Consider the following 22,969-nt stretch of genomic DNA (forward strand, 5'->3'; position numbering starts at 1 on the left):
GGTGTGCAGAGGTCGGGGGTTTTGGAGCTGAACTCAGAGCATCAGGCTTGGCAGACAAGTGCCTTCAATCACTGAGCCCACTGAGCCATCTCGCTGTCCCTGAGATCAGTCTTAGAGGAAAGCTATTCACAACCTCTCTTCGCTCTAGCCTCTAGCTTCCCGGGAAAGGGAATCTCCATGTGATACTGATAGAGATGCTGTCTGAGGAGATACCATGACCAAGGCAACCCTTATAAAAGGACAACATTTAATTTGGGACTGGTGTACAGTTTAAGTGGTTCAATCCGGTATTATCATGACCTGAAGCATGGCCGTGCTTAGGCAGACATGGGGTGGGGGGAGGAGCCAAGAATTCTGTTTGTTTATTTTATTTTATTTTTTCGAGACAGGTTTCTCTGTATAGCCCTGGCTGTCTTGGAACTCACTCTGTAGACCAGGCTGGCCTCAAACTCAGAAACCCACCTGCCTCTGCTTCCCAAGTGCTGGGATTAAAGGCGTGCGCCACCACTGCTCAGATGAATTTTATGTCTTGATCCAAAGGTAGCTGGGAGGATGATCTCATTCCACACTGAGTGAAGCCCCAACACAGGAGCCCTCAAAGCCCACCCCCACAGTGATGCACTTCCTCCAACAAGGCCACACTTCCTCAGAGTGCCCCTCCTCCTGGGCCAAGCATTCAAACACACAAGTCTATAGGAATAGGGAAGGTCTATTAAGATCACCATAGTGTCTTTCATGGCTCTGGCCAGGTGAAGCCTATTTTCTCATGAGTCTACTTTCTTCTTATGTCATAGAATCAAGGCGGCTGCAGGTGTGAAGATAACGGCTGTGCGGGTGAGCCACGAGGACCAGTGGGCAGTGCAGGAGGAGATTGAGCAGGACGATACCCAGACCACGGCTGTCCTGTCCTGCATGGGCCACCACCCGGACACCCAGAGCAGGTGAGTCCCGTGATGTGTGGTTTACTAGAGCAAGGGACAGAGAGACATGCTCAGGATGGCGGGTGGACCTTCCTTCAGCCGCACCAGCCTGGGGCAGCCACAACAGGGATGCACAGCAGCTCAGAGCATCCTTTATGATTCCATGCACCGTACATAGTGAGGCTGCCTGGCTTTCGTTTATCACAGTTTAGAGTCTGACAACCATATTGTTATTGCTGTTGTTTTGACGAAGAACTGAAGGCTGAAATGGTAAGAATGGATCAATTAGAGAGTCAGAGGGAAAGTACTTTTTAAAAAGCAAGCAGGGTGCTCACAGCTATCCGCTAACTGTCCCTCATTGCTTATTTTTCTTCAAAAATTTAAAATTGTTATTATTTTTATTATTAGTTATTATGATTAGTATGTGCATCTGTTGGTCCGTCTGTGTGTCGTGGTGCATGTGGAGGTCAGAGGACAGCTTCCAGGGGTTGGTGCATCATCTCCTATGGGCCCCGGGGCTCAACTCAAGTCCTCTGGAGTAAGAGGCAAGCACCTTAACCTGCTGAGCCATCTCTGGCCGCTGGCTGCTTAAATGAACCTTTTCTGTTGTGTTGAACCCATTTCTCAGGGTGGGAGTAGAAGTGGGGTCCAGGGTGGGGTGGCCGTGGATCCAGAATCTCAAGTCCAGTTTCCTTGCAATCTTTAGAAGCTGGCCTGGGAATAGGGGGAGTGGAGAGGGCAGGGAGAGGGGGCAAGGGTGGGGCGACGGAGGGGCTTGACCACCTTAGCATCAGAGAGTAGAAAGATCCCTGACTCAACAAGCCCCACCCTTTGCCACCTCTATTCTCTCCCCTTACCGAGCTATCTGTCTGTCTGTCTGTCTGTCTCCCCCCTTGAGCCAAGGAGCAGTCCTGGCTGAGTGACTGCTGACCCTGCCATCAGCTCAGATGCTGCCCAGTGCCCTGGTCACTGAGACACACATCCCTGTAAATCCATCTAGACTCTTTTCTCTCCTCTCCAGCTTTGGGTCTTTTGGTGCCCAGGAGATACATGGGCCTTGGGGATGAGTCAGCGTGGGTCATGAGTGGGGTCCTGTGAGACTGGAGGCTGAGCTCTGTCAATGGACTTGCCCGGTGTGTTGTCACTTCTCATGTGACCCCAGACAACCCCAGAGCTGCACTGTGCTGCCTGTGACTGTCTTCCGGGAGGAAGAATGACTCAGGCTGAGTGGTCTGATGCTGGTTATGACACCTCCCACTCAAAACGCCTCAATCACACCCTAGGGCAGACAGTGTCAGGGATGGAGTGTGGGCTGTGACATCACATGACCAGGGCTTCCCTGGATATCTGAATGTGCCTGCCAGGTGCCCTGGGTCATGAGTTGTTAATATTGGCTCAAGGGCTTCCAGATGCAAAGGTTTGTAATTGCTCCAAAGTGGTTGCTGTAAAGGGATTCATGGCCTCCCATAGCAAAGACAGAGGTGTCTGTTTTCACAGTTGGTTCACAGCAGTATTCTTGGACATCTTCCATGCTGGTGTCTTCATGGCTACTAATGGTTGCAGCTCATCCATGCATCGCAGACTCATCCAGCAATATCTAATTATTGGAAAGAAGTGAAGTGTCACCTCCTGACACCACCCCAACTGCCCCCCCCCCCCAAGCAGAGCTTTGGTTTAGATCTAGGTAACAGAGAGTGGAACCCCTGCCTAGGCGCAGGCTGGCTTGGGAGCTGAATTTCCTGTGTTGCTTTCCAGCTGTGTAGAAGGCAGGCTTTGCTGCCAAGGCATGAGGGGAGCAAGAGGACAGTTAGTGGGCACAGGTGGCCATGTTCTTCAAAGATGGGCTCTGCCCAGGCCTGTAGCTCAATTCTGTTAGCCCAGGGGTCTGCTGAGTTTAATACCCACAGTGGGAGGACGTATCTCCCTGTGTGGTTATCCAGGTAGTGCCCCCAAGTCCCATGCTGACAGTGGTTTACATCAGAAGTAGGGGTTGTCCCCCCCATGACCTGTCTCTCCACCCCCTCCAGGGTCCTCCATTCCTTCTTGGGAGCAGAGTAGTGGCCAGGAGCTCTTAGTGTCCCTCTGACCACATAGTCACTTTAGGGCAGTGGTTCTCAGCCTCCCTAGTAATGTGACCCTTTCATAAAGTTCCCCATGTTGTGGTGACCCCCAATCATAAAATTATTTTTATTGCTACTTCATAACTGTTATTTCGCTACTGTTATGAGTCAGAATGCAAATACCTCGGCTTTCCAATGGTCTCAGGCGACTTCTGTGAAAGGGTGGTTCAATCCCCGAGGGGGTCACGACCCACAGGTTGAGAACTGCTACTCTAGGGAGAAGTTGATTTTCCTGGTTAAGTCTAGCATGAGCCCCGGGATGGATGTCCTGGGCCCTTCCTGGAACAGCTCGGATCATATGTCCATCCAGACCAACTCGGAGCTGGGGTTTGGATCAGTGTTCCCAAGGGCTTGGGCAGATTGGGGAAAGGGAGGGAGATTGGGGGAAGGGAGGGTTACTAGTGGTCATACAGTGGGTCTTCTGAGGCCATGAACACCGATGGTGACATGACTTGGAGGGAATTGCCTCTGTAAGTGCAATGTCACTCAACCTGACATTGGGCTGGAAGAGACCAAGAACGCTGGGCTTAGGAAGATGGTCTCCATGGTGGATGCAGAGGAAATGAATTTGTTGAGATGCTCCACTGGCTGAGTGACAACATATTGTTTGTGTGTGTGTGGTATATGTGCATGTGTGTGCACTCAGAGGTGTCCTGTTTTCATGATTCCCTTGAGACAGGGTCTCTCACTGAACCTGGCTGGTGGCCAGCAAGCCACAATGATTTAGTGTCTCCACAGTGCTTGGGTTACATGCCCAGCTTTTTATGTAACGGGTGGGAGTTCAAAGTCAGGTCCTTATTATCCTTTTGCAGCAAGCCCTCTTGCTTATTGAGCCTTATCTGCAGCCCATGGTCTTGTTTTCATGGAAAAACGTGTTCTGCTTCTCAGAAATACTTGTCACTTTTTGTTTTTGTGATTTTTTTTTCCTTTAGAAGAAATTAAAAAAAAATGCTACATGGGAAAGAGGAAGCCATTTTGCAAATGAGATGGGCTTCCCTCCCAGTGACTTCTCTGTGTATGTGTCTCCTTCCTGTTCTGTGTTTAACACCCCCTACCCCCTCCCCCAGCAGGGAGCCCTCCTCCAGCATGACAGTCTCATACCTATGAATATCCTTCTAAAACCATTACATAATTGAATATCCCTCTGAAACGATTCCATAATCTAAATAAATAATTGCTTCTTTTTCTATGTTGGTCTCATTGTGGAATCAAATGAGGTGTGAAATACAGGCTCACGTAACCGAGTCTGCTGGCAAGCAAAGCGAATGTATCACTGGCAGGACACCCTGCAGAATGCTGTAATCTCCGAATTGTGACCACCTCAAGTGGAATTGAGGGTTTAATAGGGAATAATGTACAAACTGCCTGAAGTCCCGTGATAAGAATTAAAAACGTGTTCCGTGGGAAAGGCCCAGCGTGCTCCACGGCGGGGGTGGTAAAGGTCTTCATTTGAAATATTCTAATGAAGGCTCGTGGGGAGGAGACCCAAGCTGCAGAGACACGGACGGACTGCAAGATAAACACGGGAGCTGCCAGCAGAGCAGAGATTAAGAAAGCAAGCAAATTTGGAAGTGTTTGGAACAGATAACGGGGAGCCCAAGGAAATGAAAGGGAGACGAGGGTCTGAGGGCATGGGATCGGGGGTAGGGTGGGGGGGTGGGGCTCCTTGGGTGACTGACCTGTTAGTTGGAGCTCAAACTGCAGGAAATAACTGCCACTTGGGGTGTGTGTGTTTTCGTGTGTGTATGTGTACATGCATGTAGAGGTCACAGTCAATGGTAAGTGGCCTTCTCAATGGATGTTCACCTTGATATATATATGTATATATGTATATGTGTATATATGTATATATATTAGAATGATTTATTTTTATTTTATGCATATGAATATTTTATATGCATATCTGTGTACAGTGAGCATGCCTAGTGCCCTTGGAGGCCAGAAGAGGGCATCAGAGCCCCCCGGATTGGAGTTACAGATGGTTGTGAGCCACCATATGGATGCTGGGAATTGAACTTGGGTCCTCTGGAAGAGCAGCCAGTGCTATTTGTTTGTTTGTTCTTTTCTCATATATTACATCCTGACTGGTTTCCCCTTCCTCTTTTCTTTGCCTCACCTCTCCCCCAGATCCACTCTCCCTTCATTTCCCTTCAGCAACCCTCTGGGTTCCGCCTCTCTGCTGCGGGTGTCCAGATGCTGCTGACTCAGAGAGGACAGGGCAAAGTCTGGGACAGGTAGGGTCCACAGACTGCCCCTCCCTCCAGAGCATCCAACATTGCTGTTTGCCAGGTCAGAGGGTAAAGCAGAGTTCAGGAGGAAAGCTGTGGTTCCATGTCTTTTGGTTTCTCCCTCTCAGGGTGTCCAGGAGCCACTGCATATCAGGCTGAAAGGATGAAGGATGTGGGGGGAAGACCTTCTCTGAGAATCTCAGTGTTATGGCTCTTTTAGACAAAGGTTTCTGATGATCTTTAATGAAGAAGTTCTCTGAGACGATCTTAGCTTGTTCATATTTCCTTTCTTGGGGTGGGCATATACTTTCAAGAACCAAGAGTTCTATAGTTTTGGGGAAGTGGGTGAGACTATGCAGGGTGGGCAAAGGTCATTGGCTGAAGGCTAAGGCTACAGAAATGCCTCATTTGCATGGGAAAGAATTCTGGGTGCTGTGCTATGTGACTACCTGTGACCACCTGGTCAGGGATCTCCAGGTTACTTGCTCTGAGGCAGGGACAGAAACAAGGAGGGAGATAGCTCCAATCCTGCCGGTCTCAGGATGAGATTCTGATCTCAGTTTTTGAGATTTCTAGGGTTTCGACATGTTCTACCTCTTCAGTTCCATGCCAATTCCTCTGGTGGCACGGTCCATGTGCCCTACAGGGTCTGTTACACAGGGGCCTCTGATGTCATACTGCTGGTCAAAAATTCCTCCTGGATTCTATGGGTCGTGATGTGCAAAGGGCAAAATTGAAACAGAACTGGGTGATGGGGGACATGGGAGAGAGAAGAGGTACCCAGGGACATGATCAGAGAAAGGCCTGTCTGGGGACATTAGTCCAAGGTGGGAAGAATGGGGCTTAGCCATACAGGGGTCTGAGGAAGAGCTTACCAGGCAGAAAAGAACAGGCATGAAAGGCTGGGATGGTAGTCTATGCAGGCTGGACACATTCCTACACTTGATCTTAGCCAAAAGGCCGAGAAGCAATGGCTGGACACATTCCTGAAACCACATGCAATCCCCAAGTTCCTCTCTGCCTCCTTTGTCCTGCGTATCTTACCAGCAGGTCCCAAAACCCTTATTACCTGATGAGCGCAGGTTTGGGGTCTGGTGACAAGCTGTCACAGGGACAAAGAGTCTCTATTCTTTGAAGCTTACTTACCCATGGCTCATAGGGACAGACTCTTGTTGAAAGCATTGTGGTTCTTTTGTGTCCAGAGGCAATAAGTACCAACAGGAGAACAGGGCAGGGGACAGCCTAGGATCTGGAAGGTTCCTTTGGATAGGTGGGTGGAGAAGGGCTTCTCTGAGGAACAGAGCTCAGAGGAGGGGTGGGATGGGTGTGGGAGAGATGAAGGAAAGGCTCATCACAAGGCCCTCAGGCAGCCAACTGGGGCATGTTCCGGGGTCACCAAAGAGGTCAGGGACACTGTTGTGCAGGTAAGGGTGGGGATATCTGGCTAGCAAGGTAGCCAAGGGTAGCATTCTCCCAGGGCTTTATGTCTTTTGAAAAGACTTCAGATTTCATTGAGACTAGGCTGGGTACCACTGTGGAATTTTGTAGCCCAGGGTATAAAACCTGCCTTACATTATGAGAACCACTGCCTGCTATGAGGACTGACCAAGGTCAGAGCCCAGGGGACTGAGCAGGGGATCTATTGTCATCCCTGAGACATAACCAAAAAGGAGTGCACCTTCCTGCTCATTATTATGGTAATGAGAGGGTCCTTCATGCGGTTGATAATACAGAAAAAAAAAAAGAACCCACCAAGCCATATGTAAATGAAGTAAGTGGCTGTTTTAGTCAGTGTTTATTGCTGAGAAGAGACATAGGCAACTCTTTTATAAAAGAGAGCATTTCATTGGGGGCTTACTTATAGTTTTAGAGGGTTAGTATGAGATTATCATGGTGGAAAGCCAGCAGGCATGGTGTTGGAGCAGTAGCCAAGTACTTTATATCCTGGTATCCTGGTTTGTAATAGCAGAGAGAGAGAGAGAGAGAGAGAGAGAGAGAGAGAGAGAGAGAGAGAGAGAGAGAGAGAGAGAGAGAGAGAGAGGACTAGGCCTGGTAATGGGTTTTTGAAATGTCAAAACCCACTCCTAGAGACACCTTCTGTAACAGGGCCACACCTCCTAATCCTTCTCAAACAGTTCCACTAACTGGGTACCAAGCATTCAAACATATGAACCTATGGTGGCCATTCTCGAACTACCATAGATGGCCGCGAAATTAAGAGGGACAAATGGGCCAACCCTGGGTGCTTCAGCAGAGAGACATCCGTCTCCTGGGCAGGAATTCTGAGGAGCGCGGCCATGCAGAAGGCTGAGAATGAGAATCTGGAATGGAAAGGAAGGATTGTACTGAGTATTCTATGTGAGTGCTGTCACTGTAATGAGCCTGGTGGTCACACAGTCCATCAACATCCTCTTCCATCTGACTCCATCACAGACTGGTGTAGTGAGAATTTTGGATATTTGGTTTCTTTAAAAAAAAGCACAGAAATGTTATAAGACTATGTTTTTGTTTTAATCCCAGGTATAGAATATGGGGCTGCTTCAGACTGTCCACAGCAGCTGACTATGATTTGTCTCATGCTCTAGCATGGGAGTGACTTTGCCAGCTGCAGCTAGTTTCTGTGATTGTGTGATGTTTGGAATTCTGGAGACTTTTCAGAGGACATATAAATGCTAGGGCCTGAGAGGTAGGGTGGGTTGTTGGTTGGTTGCTGTTGGTTGTGGCTTGTTAAGTAGTTATGCTCAAAGAAGGAACAAGAAGGGGAAGGAGAAGGAGAGGAGGAGGAGGAGAAATAGTAGAAGAAAAAGAAGTGAAAGAAGAAGAAGGAGAAGGAGAAGGAGAAGGAGAAGAGGAGGAGGAAGAGGAGAAGGAGATATTCTAACAGTGAAAATCAAACCTATCCCAAAGAACTCAATGCCCCTAATCAGCAGGAAGTAGTCTAACAATAGCACCACCTCCTTTTCCCTCTATCATTTTTTCTCTCCTATTTACTGTTTGTTAGAGAGTTGAAAGGGTGGAAGGAAGAAGAGCCCACAAAATAGGCAAAGACAAGCTACAGATGGTGGGTTTCCAGGATGGTGGCTTTGGGGTGCCAGTAACACCAGTGGCTGAGTGCCTTAGTAGTACATCTTGTCCTGTGTATGACTAGCAGTAGAGGTGGTCATAGTGATGAGGTAATAACTGGTTAGTATGGATAATGGCTGGAGGCACATGCTGTGGTCCAAGGGCTTGTAGGGGGAAGGACAGGTAGCCAGCACCATGGGATTCTTGGGACTTGGGTCTCATTCCAGACAACTCCAGGAACTTGCTGTGATGCCTGACAGCTGTGTGTGGAGAACTGGGGTGCAGCCATGGGTTCTGGTACCTCTCTAGCTCTGCAGCATGGGTCAGTTTGCTCTGCCCGGCAGTGCCTGGTGTGTGGTTGGGCTGGGCACAGGCTGTTTGGGGAATTACTTTTGTTAATCCTGTGAGCCAGAGGTGCGATCTTCATGCTCAGCCAGGCTGGCTCCAGTCCCAGCTAGTGATGGGGACACACGTGCAGGCCATGTTTTAATCGGAAGATAGTCACTGTGATCACGTGGATCGAGGAGAATGGAGCCTGGAGAAAGCTTTACTAGAGGTGTGTGTGTGTGTGTGTGTGTGTGTGTGTGTGTGTGTATAAGCACATGAGCACAGACTCCCAAAGAGGCTAGACGAGTGTGTCAGATCCCCTGGAACTGGAGTTACAGTTGATTGTAAAGCACATGATATGGGCGTTGGGAACTAAACTCGGATCCTCTGAAAGAGCAGCAAGTGTTCTTAACTGCCAAGCCATTTCTTCATCTCCTCAAATACTTTAAAAATAAATGTTTTACAGAGGGAGATAAAGCACAACCCCCAGACATGGTGGGCACGAGGTACCTTTTTTTTTGAATGTCACAAAGTTGGATGTATAAGATAGCCAGTACCCAAATTGAGACAAGATCACTGGTTCTTCTCTAGGAGCCACACATTGTTGCCTGTCTTGCAAGTGGTCTCTCCTAAGATGTCTGGGAATCACTTTGCTTGGATGTAGACATAAATGGACCCACACAGTATGACTGTCCTGCACTTGACTGCCCCCATGGACTGTACCCTTGACTCACTGTCCTCACGACTCTTCAGCTTTGTGAGATACATCTACACCACTGTGTGTTTCTCCTCCATGTCTGGTTACTTTCTGTATCTCTCGGGGTACCAGGTTGCTTTTGACCCTAAAGTCAGGCTTGTCTCTAGAGCACAGCTATGTTTGACTATAATTTTGCTGGATGTGGGTGTTTTAGCGTTTTCCTGCTGTGAAGAGACACCATGACCAAGGCAACTCTTATAAGGACAACATTTAATTGGGGCTGGCTTACGTGTTCAGAAGTTCAGGCGATGATTATCAAGGAAGGAACATGGCACCATCCAGTCATGTGTAGTGCAGGAGGAACTGAGAGTTTTACATCTTCATCTAAAGGCCATTAGGAGAAGACTGACTTCCAGACAGCTAGGATGAGGGTCCTAGAGCCCACACCTACAGTGACACTCCTATTCCAACAAGGCCACACATCCAAATAGTGCCACTCTCTGGACCAAGCATATTCAAACTCCCACAGTGGGTTTTGAGAGCCACCAAGCTGCATCTGGTAGTTGACAGAATTTGAACAAAAGCATCTAAGAAAGAGAGACTTAACAAATACCTTAATGTAGTGCCCAGGGTTTTATCTACCCTTTACTTGGGAGACGCTGCTCTGAGGATTCTGGGATGGGAGGGTATGTGATCCTACTTCTTTGCGTGGCCATGGTAAGGATGTCCACAGTGCTGTGTGTGTGAATTTCTGCCATATAACCTCAATACAGGAAGGATGCTTCAAAGAATAAGGGTGGTCATTGGTGGTTCCCCCCTCGTGGCTGTTATGAATGCAGTTGTCACAAACAACTCTTATACATTTCTGTTTGAACACCTATTTTCTACTCTATAGGTGGAGCTGTGTGTCCAGCTTAACACATTAGACTGTCTCTATGGCACCTGCCTCATTTACATTCCCATCAGCCATGGAAGAGGGATCCTCGTCCTCCTCATCTCTGGGTAGATAAGGAAATAATGGTCCCTATGTGAGAAGGAATGAAATATGAACCAAAGCAATAGCAAGGAGGTATCTGGAAAACGATGGAAAAAGAGCTAGGGTGTGGCTCTGTGGCAGTAGAGACTCCCACCTAGAGTGCCCAAGTGTGGGGGACTGGGGGTGTGGCTTAGGGGTAGAACATCTGCCTAATCTGCCTAGCATGTGCAAGGCCCTGGCTCTCATCCCTAGGGCACACACACACACACACACACACACACACACACACACACACACACAGAGAGAGAGAGAGAGAGAGAGAGAGAGAGAGAGAGAGAGAGAGAGAGAGAGAGGAAATGCTATAGAATGAGGGACCAGATGAGGCAAAGGTCTTCATTTTCTGTTTAAAGAGATCGTGGGAGTGTCTAGAATAAGCAGGTCCCCCACAGGGACAGGAAGCAGTGTCATGGTTGTGGAATGGGTGGGGGGTGATGAGGAATGACTGAAAATGAGAACAGAGTTTCCTTTTGGGGAGTTGAGAAAGTTCTAGAAATAGAGAGAAAAAACATACATGAAGTTGCACATCCCTGAAGGTACTTGTGCCACAGTGGCTAAGATGGAGAACATATTACCAAGATGAGAAATGGCAACAGGACTCAAGAGGTGGCTCAGTGGTTAAGGGCACTGACTGCTCTTACAGAGGACCTGGGTTCCATCCGCAACAGGCACATGGCAGCTCACAACCAGTATACTAGGAGCTCCAGTGCCCTCTTTTGGCATCCGTGGGCACTGCACTTTTTAGAAGGCCATGCTTACCATCTTTGTTTTAGTGTGCATTCTGGTTAGGTTTATGGATCTGCTGCTGGTGTTTGGTGGGAGAAAAACTCCCGTCCTTTAATTCCTCTGCTGTCGGGAAGCAGAATTAAAATTCCCCTTCCTTTTTGAAAAGCTATTCAGGTAGGAAATGATGGATGTGAAACTCTGCAGTTAAACATCGGTAGATGCAGAGATAGATCAGACACCATGATAGATCGGCTGTCGCTGGCGTATTGCTACCAGAGGGAAGAAAGTGGTGTTTAATCACTTTCGAAAAATAAAACAGGGATGATGGATTTGACAGCTTTTGCTGTGGAGTGACTCATTAGGGCCACATCGTTGTTTGTTGTTGTCCCTCATTGAAGAAGCCAGGGTTCCTTGTCTCACTCTTGATTGAGGAGGACCCGCAGAAAAGACATGATTGTTACCTTTAAAAATTCTAACGTGACCCATGGTGGCATAGGGCTCACCCTGTATGTAACCCAGATTGGCCTTGAGTCCATGACAATCCTCCAGCCTCAGCCTTCTAAATGCCGGGATTACAGGTGTGACCATCCAAGCCTGCTGGAGGGTTAGCTGTCAAGTGCCGCCCCACTGTTGGACCTGCTCGAAGGGATGCAGTGTGGTTGTGTGGTGATGATGGATTTGATGGCCAAGGCCTGTGTCTAGAGTCACCAGTCCATAGACGACCACCTTAGTTGGCTTGTTGCTGAGTGTCCCCCCTCCCCTTTAGGTTCAGACTTGAGCTGGGGAGATGGTTTAGTGGGTAGAGTGCTTGTCCCAGGAGCATGAAGACCTGAGTTTGGATCCCAGCACCCACATAACTTTGGACATAGTATCCCATTTTACAATCTCAGCACTTCTAGGGAGACAGACCACCCTGCCTGTCTGGCATAGCTACCCTGCTGTTCATGGCAACCAATAAAAGAGACCCTGTCTCAAACAAGGTGGAGGCTGAGGGAGGACTAACATCTGAACTTGTTCTTTGATCTCTGTTCACACGAGGGTACCCACACATCTATGCCCAACTGAATTCATGCATGGAGTTTGAAAAGCAGACTTGACTAGAAGCCTAATTTCAGGGGTTTTAGAAGAAACCTGAAATTGGCAATGCTGGGTCAGGCAAGGCTGGTGTAGCTGACATTGGATAACGGACTCAGATGAAGCCCAGGCTCTGGTTTGCCACTTGTCTTCTCTGCTCCCTACCCTCCAGAAACCAACCAACCAACCAACCAACCAACCAACCAACCAACCAACCAAATAACCAACCAGCCAACTAACCAACCACCCACCCACCCACCAACCAACTAACCAACCAACCAACCAACCAACCAACCAGGACTGGTCATTCGCTACTCTTTCTTCCAGTAACAATGTACCCAGGACAGGGTATTTTTGTATCAGTTTCTTCAACGTCAAGGCAAGGGGAAATTTTGCAAGATCCAATAAATGACTTTTTTTTCCCCTATGAAAAGCATTTGCAACATCATCTGGCATAGAATAAATGTCCTGTGAGCATCTCTGAAATTAACATCATTAGTATCCACGTCGGTATCCAAAGGGGGTGGGAAGGTGGGCAGGGAGAGTGATGGTTTCCAGAGAGATGGGAAAGCGCTTCTCTTTGCAACAATGAAGCCTGTCCCTTTGATTGATAAGCAAATAAAAGGTTTCCATTTAGAAAGAAACAATGGGAAACTGCAGTAGAAGCTAACCACAGCCCCTTTGTTAGCAACTAAAATGAGGTAGGAGAAAGGCTGGTCCCTCGGGGCATCAGGCTGGGGCCACCAAAGCTTTCAGAGTAACATTCAAGGAACTGGCTCTGATTAGGTCACTTGGGGCTTAAATGGGAATTCTGTCTCTTTCACCCGATGGTGGAAATCAAATGAGGCAGATGGAGTGTGGTGGAGGCAAGCCTTTAACCCCAGCACTCCAGAGGCAGAGGAAGGAGGATCTCTGTGAGTTCAAGGCCAGCCTGACTTTCATAGCAGTTCCAGGGAATTTCAACTCTTGGTAGATCCATAACCCCCTAAGAACTTCAATCCAAATGTAGGAGTTTTAAATGACACTTTTCTCCCAAAGCATATATATTTTTTTCTAACCCGAAACTGTGCCATAGGATTTTCAATAGGATTCCAGATCTTGTCTGTTTCTCCACGACAGTAAATAAGGCACACACTTTGTTGGGGAGCCAGGCTGGGACTTACTGACAAGGAGAAAAAAGGATGAGAAGGTGTTGGGAGAAGAAAGTGTTACAAGCCTGCCCCACCCCCAGTTTCTGGAAGATGGCCTTGGAAATGGAGAGCCAGTGGAGAGATTGGGTTTTGAGCCATCCAGGGCACACGGTACTATGGGTTGAAATGTTACCCAGGAACTGGGGAAGTTTTGTGACATTTCTGGAATTTCCTAGAGATTTCTGTCATTTAAACTTATGGTCTTTGTAGTCAGAACTGGGCTTACTGTACACCCTGTTATTTATCTAACCATGTGACCCTCTAGACCTGTGACTTGGCTTTTGTGCCTCAGTTTCTCATCTGTGTCCCAAGGAGGGGGCAGAATGAGGTAGAAAGTTCAAGCTAAGCACGTGGAGGTGTTTTCTCTGAGCTGCATCTTCTGGTCTGTCCTGTGAACAGAGGTGAGCTTTATAGGTAGAAATGCCAGTTTTGTATGACTTTCTTACCCTTATATACATAAGTGCCTTGAACTCTCTATGTAGCTGAGGATAACTTTGAACTTCTGATCCGACTGCTTCAACTTCCTAAGGGCTGGGATTATAGGTGTGTGCCACCATACCCAACTTATGGGGTGCTTGAGTGTTAGTGAGGCCAAATGCTGAGTGGGCCAAATGAAGCAGACCTGGGTGTCTGAGTGGACCCTTAGTCTTCAGTCAACAACTCTCGGTTGTGAGAAAGTTGGTCAAGTAGTGGATGCGGTTCTCAGTTTCTCCGTTCTCCTCACTGTCCATAATGATCCTCTGGCTGGCTGATCAGCACCCCAAGGCTCAGGGGAACCTTCACTACTGAGTGTGTTATGCTGAGAGCAGCACATCTCTTCCTGTCTTGAGCTTATCAAGTCTTTCCTATTACTTTTGTCCTCAAGAGCAGGATGGGGGCTCAGCTGGCTGGTCCTTGAATTCCACACAACAGGAGATACAAGTGTGTGGTCCACAGGAGTCTCTCCTAGTTCATGAAAAGACACAATTCATTGTTAAAGTCCTGGGAAGCAGGCTGGGGTGGCAATGTCCAGGTCTGTGAGTGAACTATTTCTTGGGCTTTCTTTGGCCATGGATGCTGTTTGGCACAGGGGAGAGGGGGATTATGAGATATTAATTACTGGGAACCTTAGCAGCGCTGCAGCAGGCTAGAGAGATGAGGAATCAGGGAACACAGAAAGAGAAGGGAGCCCCTCACCCTGGAGTCTGGTGGAAGCCTGTCGTTAGCTGGATGCCGAAAAGTTTTAGTACAGCTAATAAAATTTGCTGTGAGAAGGGACAATATTTGCCAAGAGGTGACAATATTCTTATCACACAATGCTATTTGCAATGGAAGTGTTAACGTGGCAAGGACCTTAAGGCTTAAGGCCCGTGCATATGACCCACAAGAGAACAGTCTTCCTTTTCTGGATGTGAGCCTGTAACCTTTTGAGAATCCCACAGAGTTGATGAGCTCTGCTTAGACACAAGCAGTGTGGCCTGATTCCCTCATGCAGGACAATCTCATTAGCTTCTGATCTTGTCCAGGGCATGCCTGGAATCAGCCTAGGATCTAGAAACGCAATAAAATAAGCATCCTTTAGAAATCCTTTGAACGATGGAATTCCAGCTTTAGAAACCAGCGGATATACAGGGCTCTTGTTGGTAAGACAATCTCAGGAGTAGAGCTATAGGTCAGTCAGTAGAGTCCTTGCTCAACTCACACCAAGCGCCCAGTTTTAGCCCCAGCACCCAGGCAGTGTACACCTGTGATCCCAGCACTCCGGAGGCGGAGGTGAGAAGATCAGAATTTCAACGTTTATCCTTGGCTACATACCGACTTTGAGGCCAGCCTGGATGGGCTAAGACCTTGCCTCAAAACCAAACCAAACCAACACATTCCCTATTGAGAGGGCTGCCCCTGTGACTGGTGTGGGAGCTGTTTTGTTGTTGTTGTTTGTTTGTTTTTGTTTTTGCAGTGTCTCCCCACCCTCACCCCCCATATTTAATTCTACATCAAAACCTTGCCTTCATAAGTTCCAATTCTTCCTTCTGATTGGTCCTGAGATTCTTTTCTACAAGAGAATGAGAATTTGAGTGTGGGTCTAGGGTACCTCATAGACCCAGTGGTGGCCGTATCACAGTCTCCTGTTGCTGCTACTGGGTCACTGATTCTCTTCGGGACTTGCTTCTGACTGCCCTCTCTATGATGACCCGATGTCTTAGGGTTTCTAGTGCTGTGATGAAACAGCGTGACCAAAGCAACTGGGATGGGGAAGAGTTCATTTGGTTTATGTACCCTGAGCCATGGATCACTGAAGGAAACCAAGGCAGGAGTTTAAAGCAAGTGGGAACCTGGAGGCAGGAGCTGATATAGAGGCCATGGAAGGATGCTGCTTACTGACTTACTCCCCATGGTTTGCTCAACTTGCTTTCTTATGGAATCCTGGGACCACTAGTCAAGTGCGGCACCATCCACAGTGGGCTGGGCCCTCCCTCACCAATCACTAATTAAGAAAAATTTCCAGAGGCTTGCCTTCAGCCAGATCGGATGGAAACACCTTCTCAACTGAGGCTCCAGTGACTCTACCCTGTGCCAAGATGATGTAAAACTAGCCAGCCTACCTTTCCATCCCTGCAAGGACTCTTGGATGTGGAGGAAGCAACTTCAAATCACATTAGGGAGCATGGGGTACTCAGGTGATGGGGTTGGCTTTTGGCCCATGTTCTTTTGGCACGGTTTTCTAATACAAAGTGGGTTTACCTTCGGCTTGAATGGAAGCGTTATAATTAAACGTTTATAACCAAAGCGGACTTACAGCTGGTGGTGCTTACATTAAAAAACAAAAAACAAAACAAAACAAAAAACAAAAAACGAACAAACAGAAAAAAACTGTCAGCAGCTGCCACTAGAGCTAAATAACCCATTGAAAGCACAAGAAAAAAAATTTTTTTTGTTTTAAAACTCTTAAAAATCTGTTAACAATGGTAGACTTTATTTTATTTGTTTTCTCCTGTGGCTTAGTGACAATAAACAGGGAAGCAGCACGTACCATGAAGTGGAGCCAGGTTGGGAAAGTCGGGCAGGACGAAGCTGGATTTCCCAGCCTCTGTGGTAATTTGTTCGGCTTGCCTTGACTGTGGCTGGGGAGTTCTGTGCTTACGTGGCGTGTCTGTGGGTTAAAGAAGTGCTCTTTATTATTTTCCAAGTTTTCCCCTCGCTGTGGAAGATGGAGTTAGACACCCCCCCCCATGTTGAATGCACCTGTGAAACATGGCTCAGGAAAACCTCCTCCTTATCCAAAAGACACTGGACTTTTTTTGTTTTCTTGTTTTGTTTTCTGAGACAGGGTTTCTCTGTGTACCTCTGGCTGATCTGGAACCTTTTTGTAGACCAGGCTGGTCTCGAACTCAAGGCATCCACCTGCCTCTGCTTCCCAAGCGCTGCGATTGAAGGTGTGCACTACCACCAGGGACACTGTAGTTTTTAAGTCCAGGAAGCATTCTTATTGACTTTGTTCTCCAGGAACTTGACAGCTTTGCAAGGGAACAGTGATACCAAGGGAACAGAACAGATGGGGGACACACTTGGCTGCTGTTTTTTTCTGGTACCTTGGTCTTCTCCTTCCCTGTTTCTTACATTCTATTAAGGGCGGTTTTCTCTCCTGCTCTCTCTCTCTCTCTCTCTCTCTCTCTCTCTCTCACTCTCTCTCGTGTGTGTGTGTCTGTCTGTCTGTTTTTATCATGGGTGTTTATAGATGGAATCACAAACCTTTGTAAACCTTCTGTGTGTGTGCAATCATCAATGTGCCTGTACATGTATATGTCCATGCTGTTTTTTAAAAAAGTATTTCTGCCACGTTAATAGAGGTCAAAAAGAAACTGGTAGAAATCAGCAGAGGTGGCTCAGCAGTTAGAGCACGGGCTGCTCTTGCAGAGAACCTGGGTTCAATTCCCAGCACCCACACGGTGGTGGCTCACAACTGCCTGTAACTCTAGATCCAGGGGATCTGAGAGCCTTTCTTGGCCTTGGTAGATACTGTTCTCATGGGGTACACATAGGCACATATAGACTCATAAGGAAAATAGGTGTGAAATAAGACAAGATATCGCTAATATTTTCATATCACCACACATAGATCCTTTCCCCCACTCTCCTGCCTCCACACTCTTCCATCTGGCTTCACTTTTGGTGCCTCCCCTGTTCTGTTTAGTGGTGTTTACCGCAGGTAAATCGTATCAGTTTTTGTTTGCCTGAAAGTGCTTTTATTTCATTTTTATCCTGGAAGGGTATCTCCCTTGCTTAATAGAAATCTAAGCTGGCAGTTATTTTCCTTCAGCACCTTGAATATATCATTATGCTGTCTTCTGGCTTAGACTGTACCTGTCGAGGAGTTACTGTCAATCCAACTTTCCCCTCCCCCCCCTCTTTTGAGGTAGTTTTTCTTCTGTGATTGCTTTTTTGAAAAATGAAAAATTTTGAGGTGTAATTTTGATACAATAAGACACATCCATTGTGAAGGGGCACGTTCACGAGTTTTGACGGATTCAGTCACCTGACTAGCCTGGGGAAGGTGCCACGAAACTGGGATGACTTTCTCACCTTTGTGCCGGCAACTCTTCCCCATGTTCACTCTCAGGTACCATGTACACTGGAGAGTGTGCATGTACACGTGCACGTGTGTGTATGTGTGCATGTGTGTGTGTATATGTTTGGGTCCCTGTGGAGGCTGAGGTCCACACTGGGTGTATCTTCCTCTCTTGAGCTCCACTTATTTTTTGAGGCAGAGCCTCTCACTGAATCTCACTGATCAGGCAAGATTGCCTGGCCAGCAAGCCTCAGAGATCTGCCTGCCGCCCTTCTCCATGGTGTGCATGGCTGTGCCCAGCTTTCTTGTGCCAGTGCTGGGGATAGAACTCAGGATTTCATGGTTGGGTTTCCGTGCTTTACTGACTGAGATTTCTCCCTAGCTCCCTTTTCTAGAGTTTAACAGAGATGCAAAGACATGCCTGGCATTATGGTGATGCTTTCAGATTTAATTGGCCACTTGGAACAACCCAGAATCACCTAGGTACATAAGTGTACATATGTGTATGCACATTTGTGTGAGGGTGCATCTGTGTATGGCTGTGTATATGTATATGCATGCACACACATATATGGGTGTTCGTGTGCCTGCATGCACCTATGGGTGTATATATGTACATGTGACTGTGTGTGTATGCACATGTGTATGGGTGTGCATGCATGTGTACACATGTGTATGGTGTGCACTACTTTCTTTATTTTGGTTTTTCAAGACGGCGTTTCTTTGTGTAGCCCTGGCTGTCCTGGAACTCTGTAGACCAGGCTGGCCTCAAACTCAGAAATCCGCCTGCCTCTGCCTCCCAAGTGCTGGGATTAAAGGCGTGCGCCACCACTGCCTGGCTACGGTTTTTTTTTTTTTTTGGTTTTGTTTTGTTTTGTTTTGTTTTTGACTCTGCTGAATACTTGGCAAAAATGACTCAAGAGGGGAAGGTTTCATTTTGGCTCACAGTTTAGGGGACACACATGCATTGATTGGGTGAACTGATACTCTGAAGGGTGGTATTGGCTTGGTTAGAATATGAGCAGTAGTGTTTGAATGTTCCAGGGATTTACACTGATGACATGATTATTTTATTTTATTTTATTTTATTTTATTTTATTTTATTTTATTTTATTTTGAGACAGTCTCTCTCTATAGCCCTGGCTATTCTGGAACTCACTCTGTAGACCGGGCTAGCCTCAAATGCGCAGAGATCCATCTGCCCTCTGCCTCCCAAGTGCTGGGATTAAAGATGTGCCCAGCACTAGTCGGTATGGTGTGGATTTTAAGGGAGAGCATGAGGTGAATTGTTTTGTAGGTTTCTGAAGGGGGATGCTGTCTTCTGCTCCTTTGTTCTTTTCATCCTCCTGTAATGCTGACAGTGTCAGCTTAGTTCGAGGCACTGTTCTTGGGAGATAGCCTGGGCTCACGTCTGCCAGTAGCCTGTCATGTGCCTATCTTTTTAAGCCTTGGCTTCCTCACTCTTGTGGTAAGGGTGTCCCTCTGCTGTCTTTAAGGCCACTTGCAGTCTGCACACTTTCCTGACACTATTGTGAGATCCTCAGGATCATTTTCAGGGTCACTCAGAACCATCAACCTGAAATTAACTCAGACATCGGGAACCCCAGGGCAGAGCAGAATGGCTCTCCTGGTGTTTCCTAGAGGGCAGGTCAGAGATGCTTTGTGAAGCATCAGGGCTCTGTGACCACATGTGTTTGAAAGGGACTTTGGATTCCTATGTGTGCATTTATATGCATGTGTGTGTGTGTGTGAGTTTGCATGTGTATGGTTGTGTGTGAGTGTGTATGTGTGTATGAGTGTGCATGTGTGTGTGAATGTGCCTCTGTGTGTGTGCATGTGTATGGTTGTGTGTGTGGTTGTGTGAGTGTGCATGTGTGTCAGTGTGCATGTATATGGTTACATGTGTGTGCATGTGTATGGTTGTGTGTGTGAGTGTCTGTGAGTGTGTATTGTATAGTTTTATGTGTGCATGCATGTGTATGTATGTGTGTGTGAGTGTGCATGTGAATGGTTGTGTGTGTGATTGCATGTGCATGTGTGTGTGAGTGTGTATGTGTATGGTCGTGTATGTGTGTGTGGTTGTGTGTGTGTGTGGTGCAAGCAGATAAGTGTGTGGGTTCTTGAGCTCATGCCCCGGGATGTCAGAACAACATAGGAAGTGTCTTCCTCCCTCAGTCTTTCTGCCTTCTCATTTTGAGTCTCTCACTGCACCAGAAGTCCAATGTTCAGACTGAGTGAGCTCATAGGGTCCACATATCTCCACCCTGAATGCTGGCATAACAGGCATAACCATGTATAACCATGCCTGGCTTTTTACAGGTGCCAGAGACTCAAACACAGGTCCCCATGCTTAGAGAGCAAGTGCCCGAACGAACGGCCTCTCCTCCCCTCCCCCAAGGCCTTGTGTTCTACATCCTTCATTCACTATCTACTCTTGGAGGTTCCCAGTGCACATGAGCTTATTGAACATTCCCCTTTTGTGGGGGGCAGGTGACTGTCACCAAAGCCCAGAGGTGGCAGAGAGCCTTAGGATGGTGTGTGCCGACTCTGCTTGTCACCGTGCCATGGCCAATCCCAGTGCCCTTTGGGTTGTCCCTGCCTTGTTAATCACTATTTGGGCAGGTTGTCTTCATGATCCTCCCCAGGAACAGGGCCAGGCCCAACAGAAGACGGCCCTTGTCCTCGCTCAGTGTCTTATTATTTTGCTCATGCACGTGGCCCCGGAGAGCTGAATGGAGCTTTCAAGTAGGGGCTTGTTTAAACAGAGATGGGGGCGCTCTGGCTCAGACCCACCTATGTAGATGATGCCCTGTTATGAATGCCAAGTTGCCGTTAAAAACCATGGCAGCCTGTCTTAAAAAAAAAAAAGCTGGTGTCTGGAATAGACCGGCATTGAATTCTTGTCAGCTGAGCTCTCCACTGCAAGCCTATATGTGCCAGCAACTGCACAGAGGGATGATGAAGGGGTACTCACCTAAACCAGATGTTGTGTGTGCATGCATGTTTCTGTCTACTCTGTCTCGCTCTCTGTCTCTCTCTGTCTCTCTGTCTCTGTGTTTGTGATATTTCTGATTATCCCTATCATTCCACTGCCAGCCGGGGTACCAAGAGTTAGCATTCCCTTGGTATTGCAATTAATTGGGAGTAGGGACCTGGGTGATATTTGAAGGTCTTTCATATAGGCTATTTATGATAACAAGGTTTTTTTCTTCTTCTTAAAGCTTAAAAGAGAACATTTCTGTCTATAAACATGACACAAAGGAAGAAAGGGAGACTGTCCCCAAAGTATGTGGAAGCAGCTGAGGGCATCCGGGTCCTTTGCTTCCTTTTTTTTTGTTTTCTTTCTTAAGGAGCCCATAGGACATCTTGATGGGTGCCAGTTTCCAATCAGGATGGAAAGCGTGAAACAGCTCTGGGTTAAGAAGCGAGGTCTTAAAAATGCCATGCGCTGATACTTTTCCTCCCTTCTGTGAAGCTAACAAGAGACCTTTCAATGCAGAGGTTGGAACGATTCGATGCTGAATTGTACTCATTAAAAGCTGAGACTACACCTCACCATGCCAGCCCCCGAGCGATCCGAACAGAGGGCTCCTTGCGTATTAAAAGAAATAAGCACTTTGAGTTTAATAGAAAGGCAACAGCCGGCCATTGATGGTTCTAGGGAATTCTGGAGCAATTCCTAATTGGGAGGTGGGGGGTCTGAGTGGGGGCGGCCTCTGTGCATTTGAACAGTAAGGACAATGAGGTAGGAGGATGTCTGTCCGGGAGGTGGAGAGGGGAGAATAAAGCAGGGGTCAGAGGGAGAGAATGGGGAGGGAGGGTCTGCAAGTTGAGAACCAGTAAAATAAGAGGATAGCAGCCACCTTGGGAACTGCAGGCTGCTGGGGAGGGGGGGCGGTTAGGGGGGTAGAGCCTGATACTTGAGGAAGTTTGTGGGAATCACAGCTTGGGCTCAGTGACTAAAGGGAATCAGGTTTGTAATTCTGACCAGTCCAGGAAGGCACAGAGGGGCTGGGGGTAAGGGGTGGGAGTAGATGTATGTGTGTGTGGGGCTCTACTGCGGGACACAGAGAGATTTGCCAGTTAGGCTAAGACTGAGGTTTGCGTAAGAAAATAATTTCATCAAGCAAGGAAGTGCAGGGTAATTCTTCCCTCTCTCATGTGTGTGTGTGTGTGTGTGTGTGTGTGTGTGTGTGTGTGTGTATGTGCATACCAAGCATGCTCACTCTTTCTTTACATTTCCAGTTTCTTGAGTCTGTTTACTGGACCAGATCATGCCTTTACACACGCGTCTCCTGGGATAGATGATTTTCAAGGGTCCTGGGATTTGTTTTTTGTTTTTTTTTAAAGCAAGGAGTTTGGTGTGTGTGTGTGTAATGTTTGGAGTATGTGTGTGTGGTGTGGTGTGGTATGTGTGTGTGGTGTGGATATTTGTGTGATGTGTGGAGTATGTGTGATGTGCGTGTGTGTTTGGTGTGATGTGTGTGTGGTATGGTCTGTGTATGTGGGGTATGTTTGTGAGTGTGTATGTGTGTATAGTGTCAGCCAGTGAAGGAGGACCCATGTTCAATGCTCAAAACCTAAAAAACAAAACAAAACCCGAAATCAAAAAATCTTGGGTGTGGTGGTGCTTGCTTGCAATACCAGTCATGAGACAGACAGACACATGGACCCCTGCAGCTTGCTGCTCAGTCTATGCTACTTGGTGAAGTTTAGGACAAGAGACCCTGACTCTGAAATACAGGTAGACAGCATCTGAAGAACAATGGTTCCTGAGAGTGACCTGAAGCATCCATACAAATATGTACAGCTTCTCACACACAAACACCTGAGTGCACGTGTGCGTGTGTGTATACACACACACACACAAACCACATAACACATATACAACACTCCACACATGCCATACATACCACACATTTTACACACACACACACACACACACACACACACACACACTCAGGTGCACACATCACATACACCCATACTACACACATACACACACTGGTGCACACATCACACACACACATACCATATACACACAC

General features: G+C 47.4%; 1 protein-coding gene across 1 annotated transcript in view; it reads left to right on the forward strand.

Moving 5' to 3' along the window:
* Positions 1–22,969, forward strand: part of Tmem132b (transmembrane protein 132B) — a 268,775-nt gene that overhangs the window by 103,883 nt on the left and 141,923 nt on the right. Inside the window, exon 3 of the mRNA XM_029476908.2 lies at positions 795–941. Within this exon, the coding sequence (XP_029332768.1) occupies positions 795–941 (147 nt within the window). The remainder of the gene's footprint in view (positions 1–794; positions 942–22,969) is intronic.

The sequence above is a fragment of the Mus caroli genome, unplaced genomic scaffold (genome assembly GCF_978045245.1).
Source record: "Mus caroli unplaced genomic scaffold, Mus_caroli_1 scaffold_4, whole genome shotgun sequence".
Classification (NCBI taxonomy): Eukaryota; Metazoa; Chordata; class Mammalia; order Rodentia; family Muridae; genus Mus; species Mus caroli.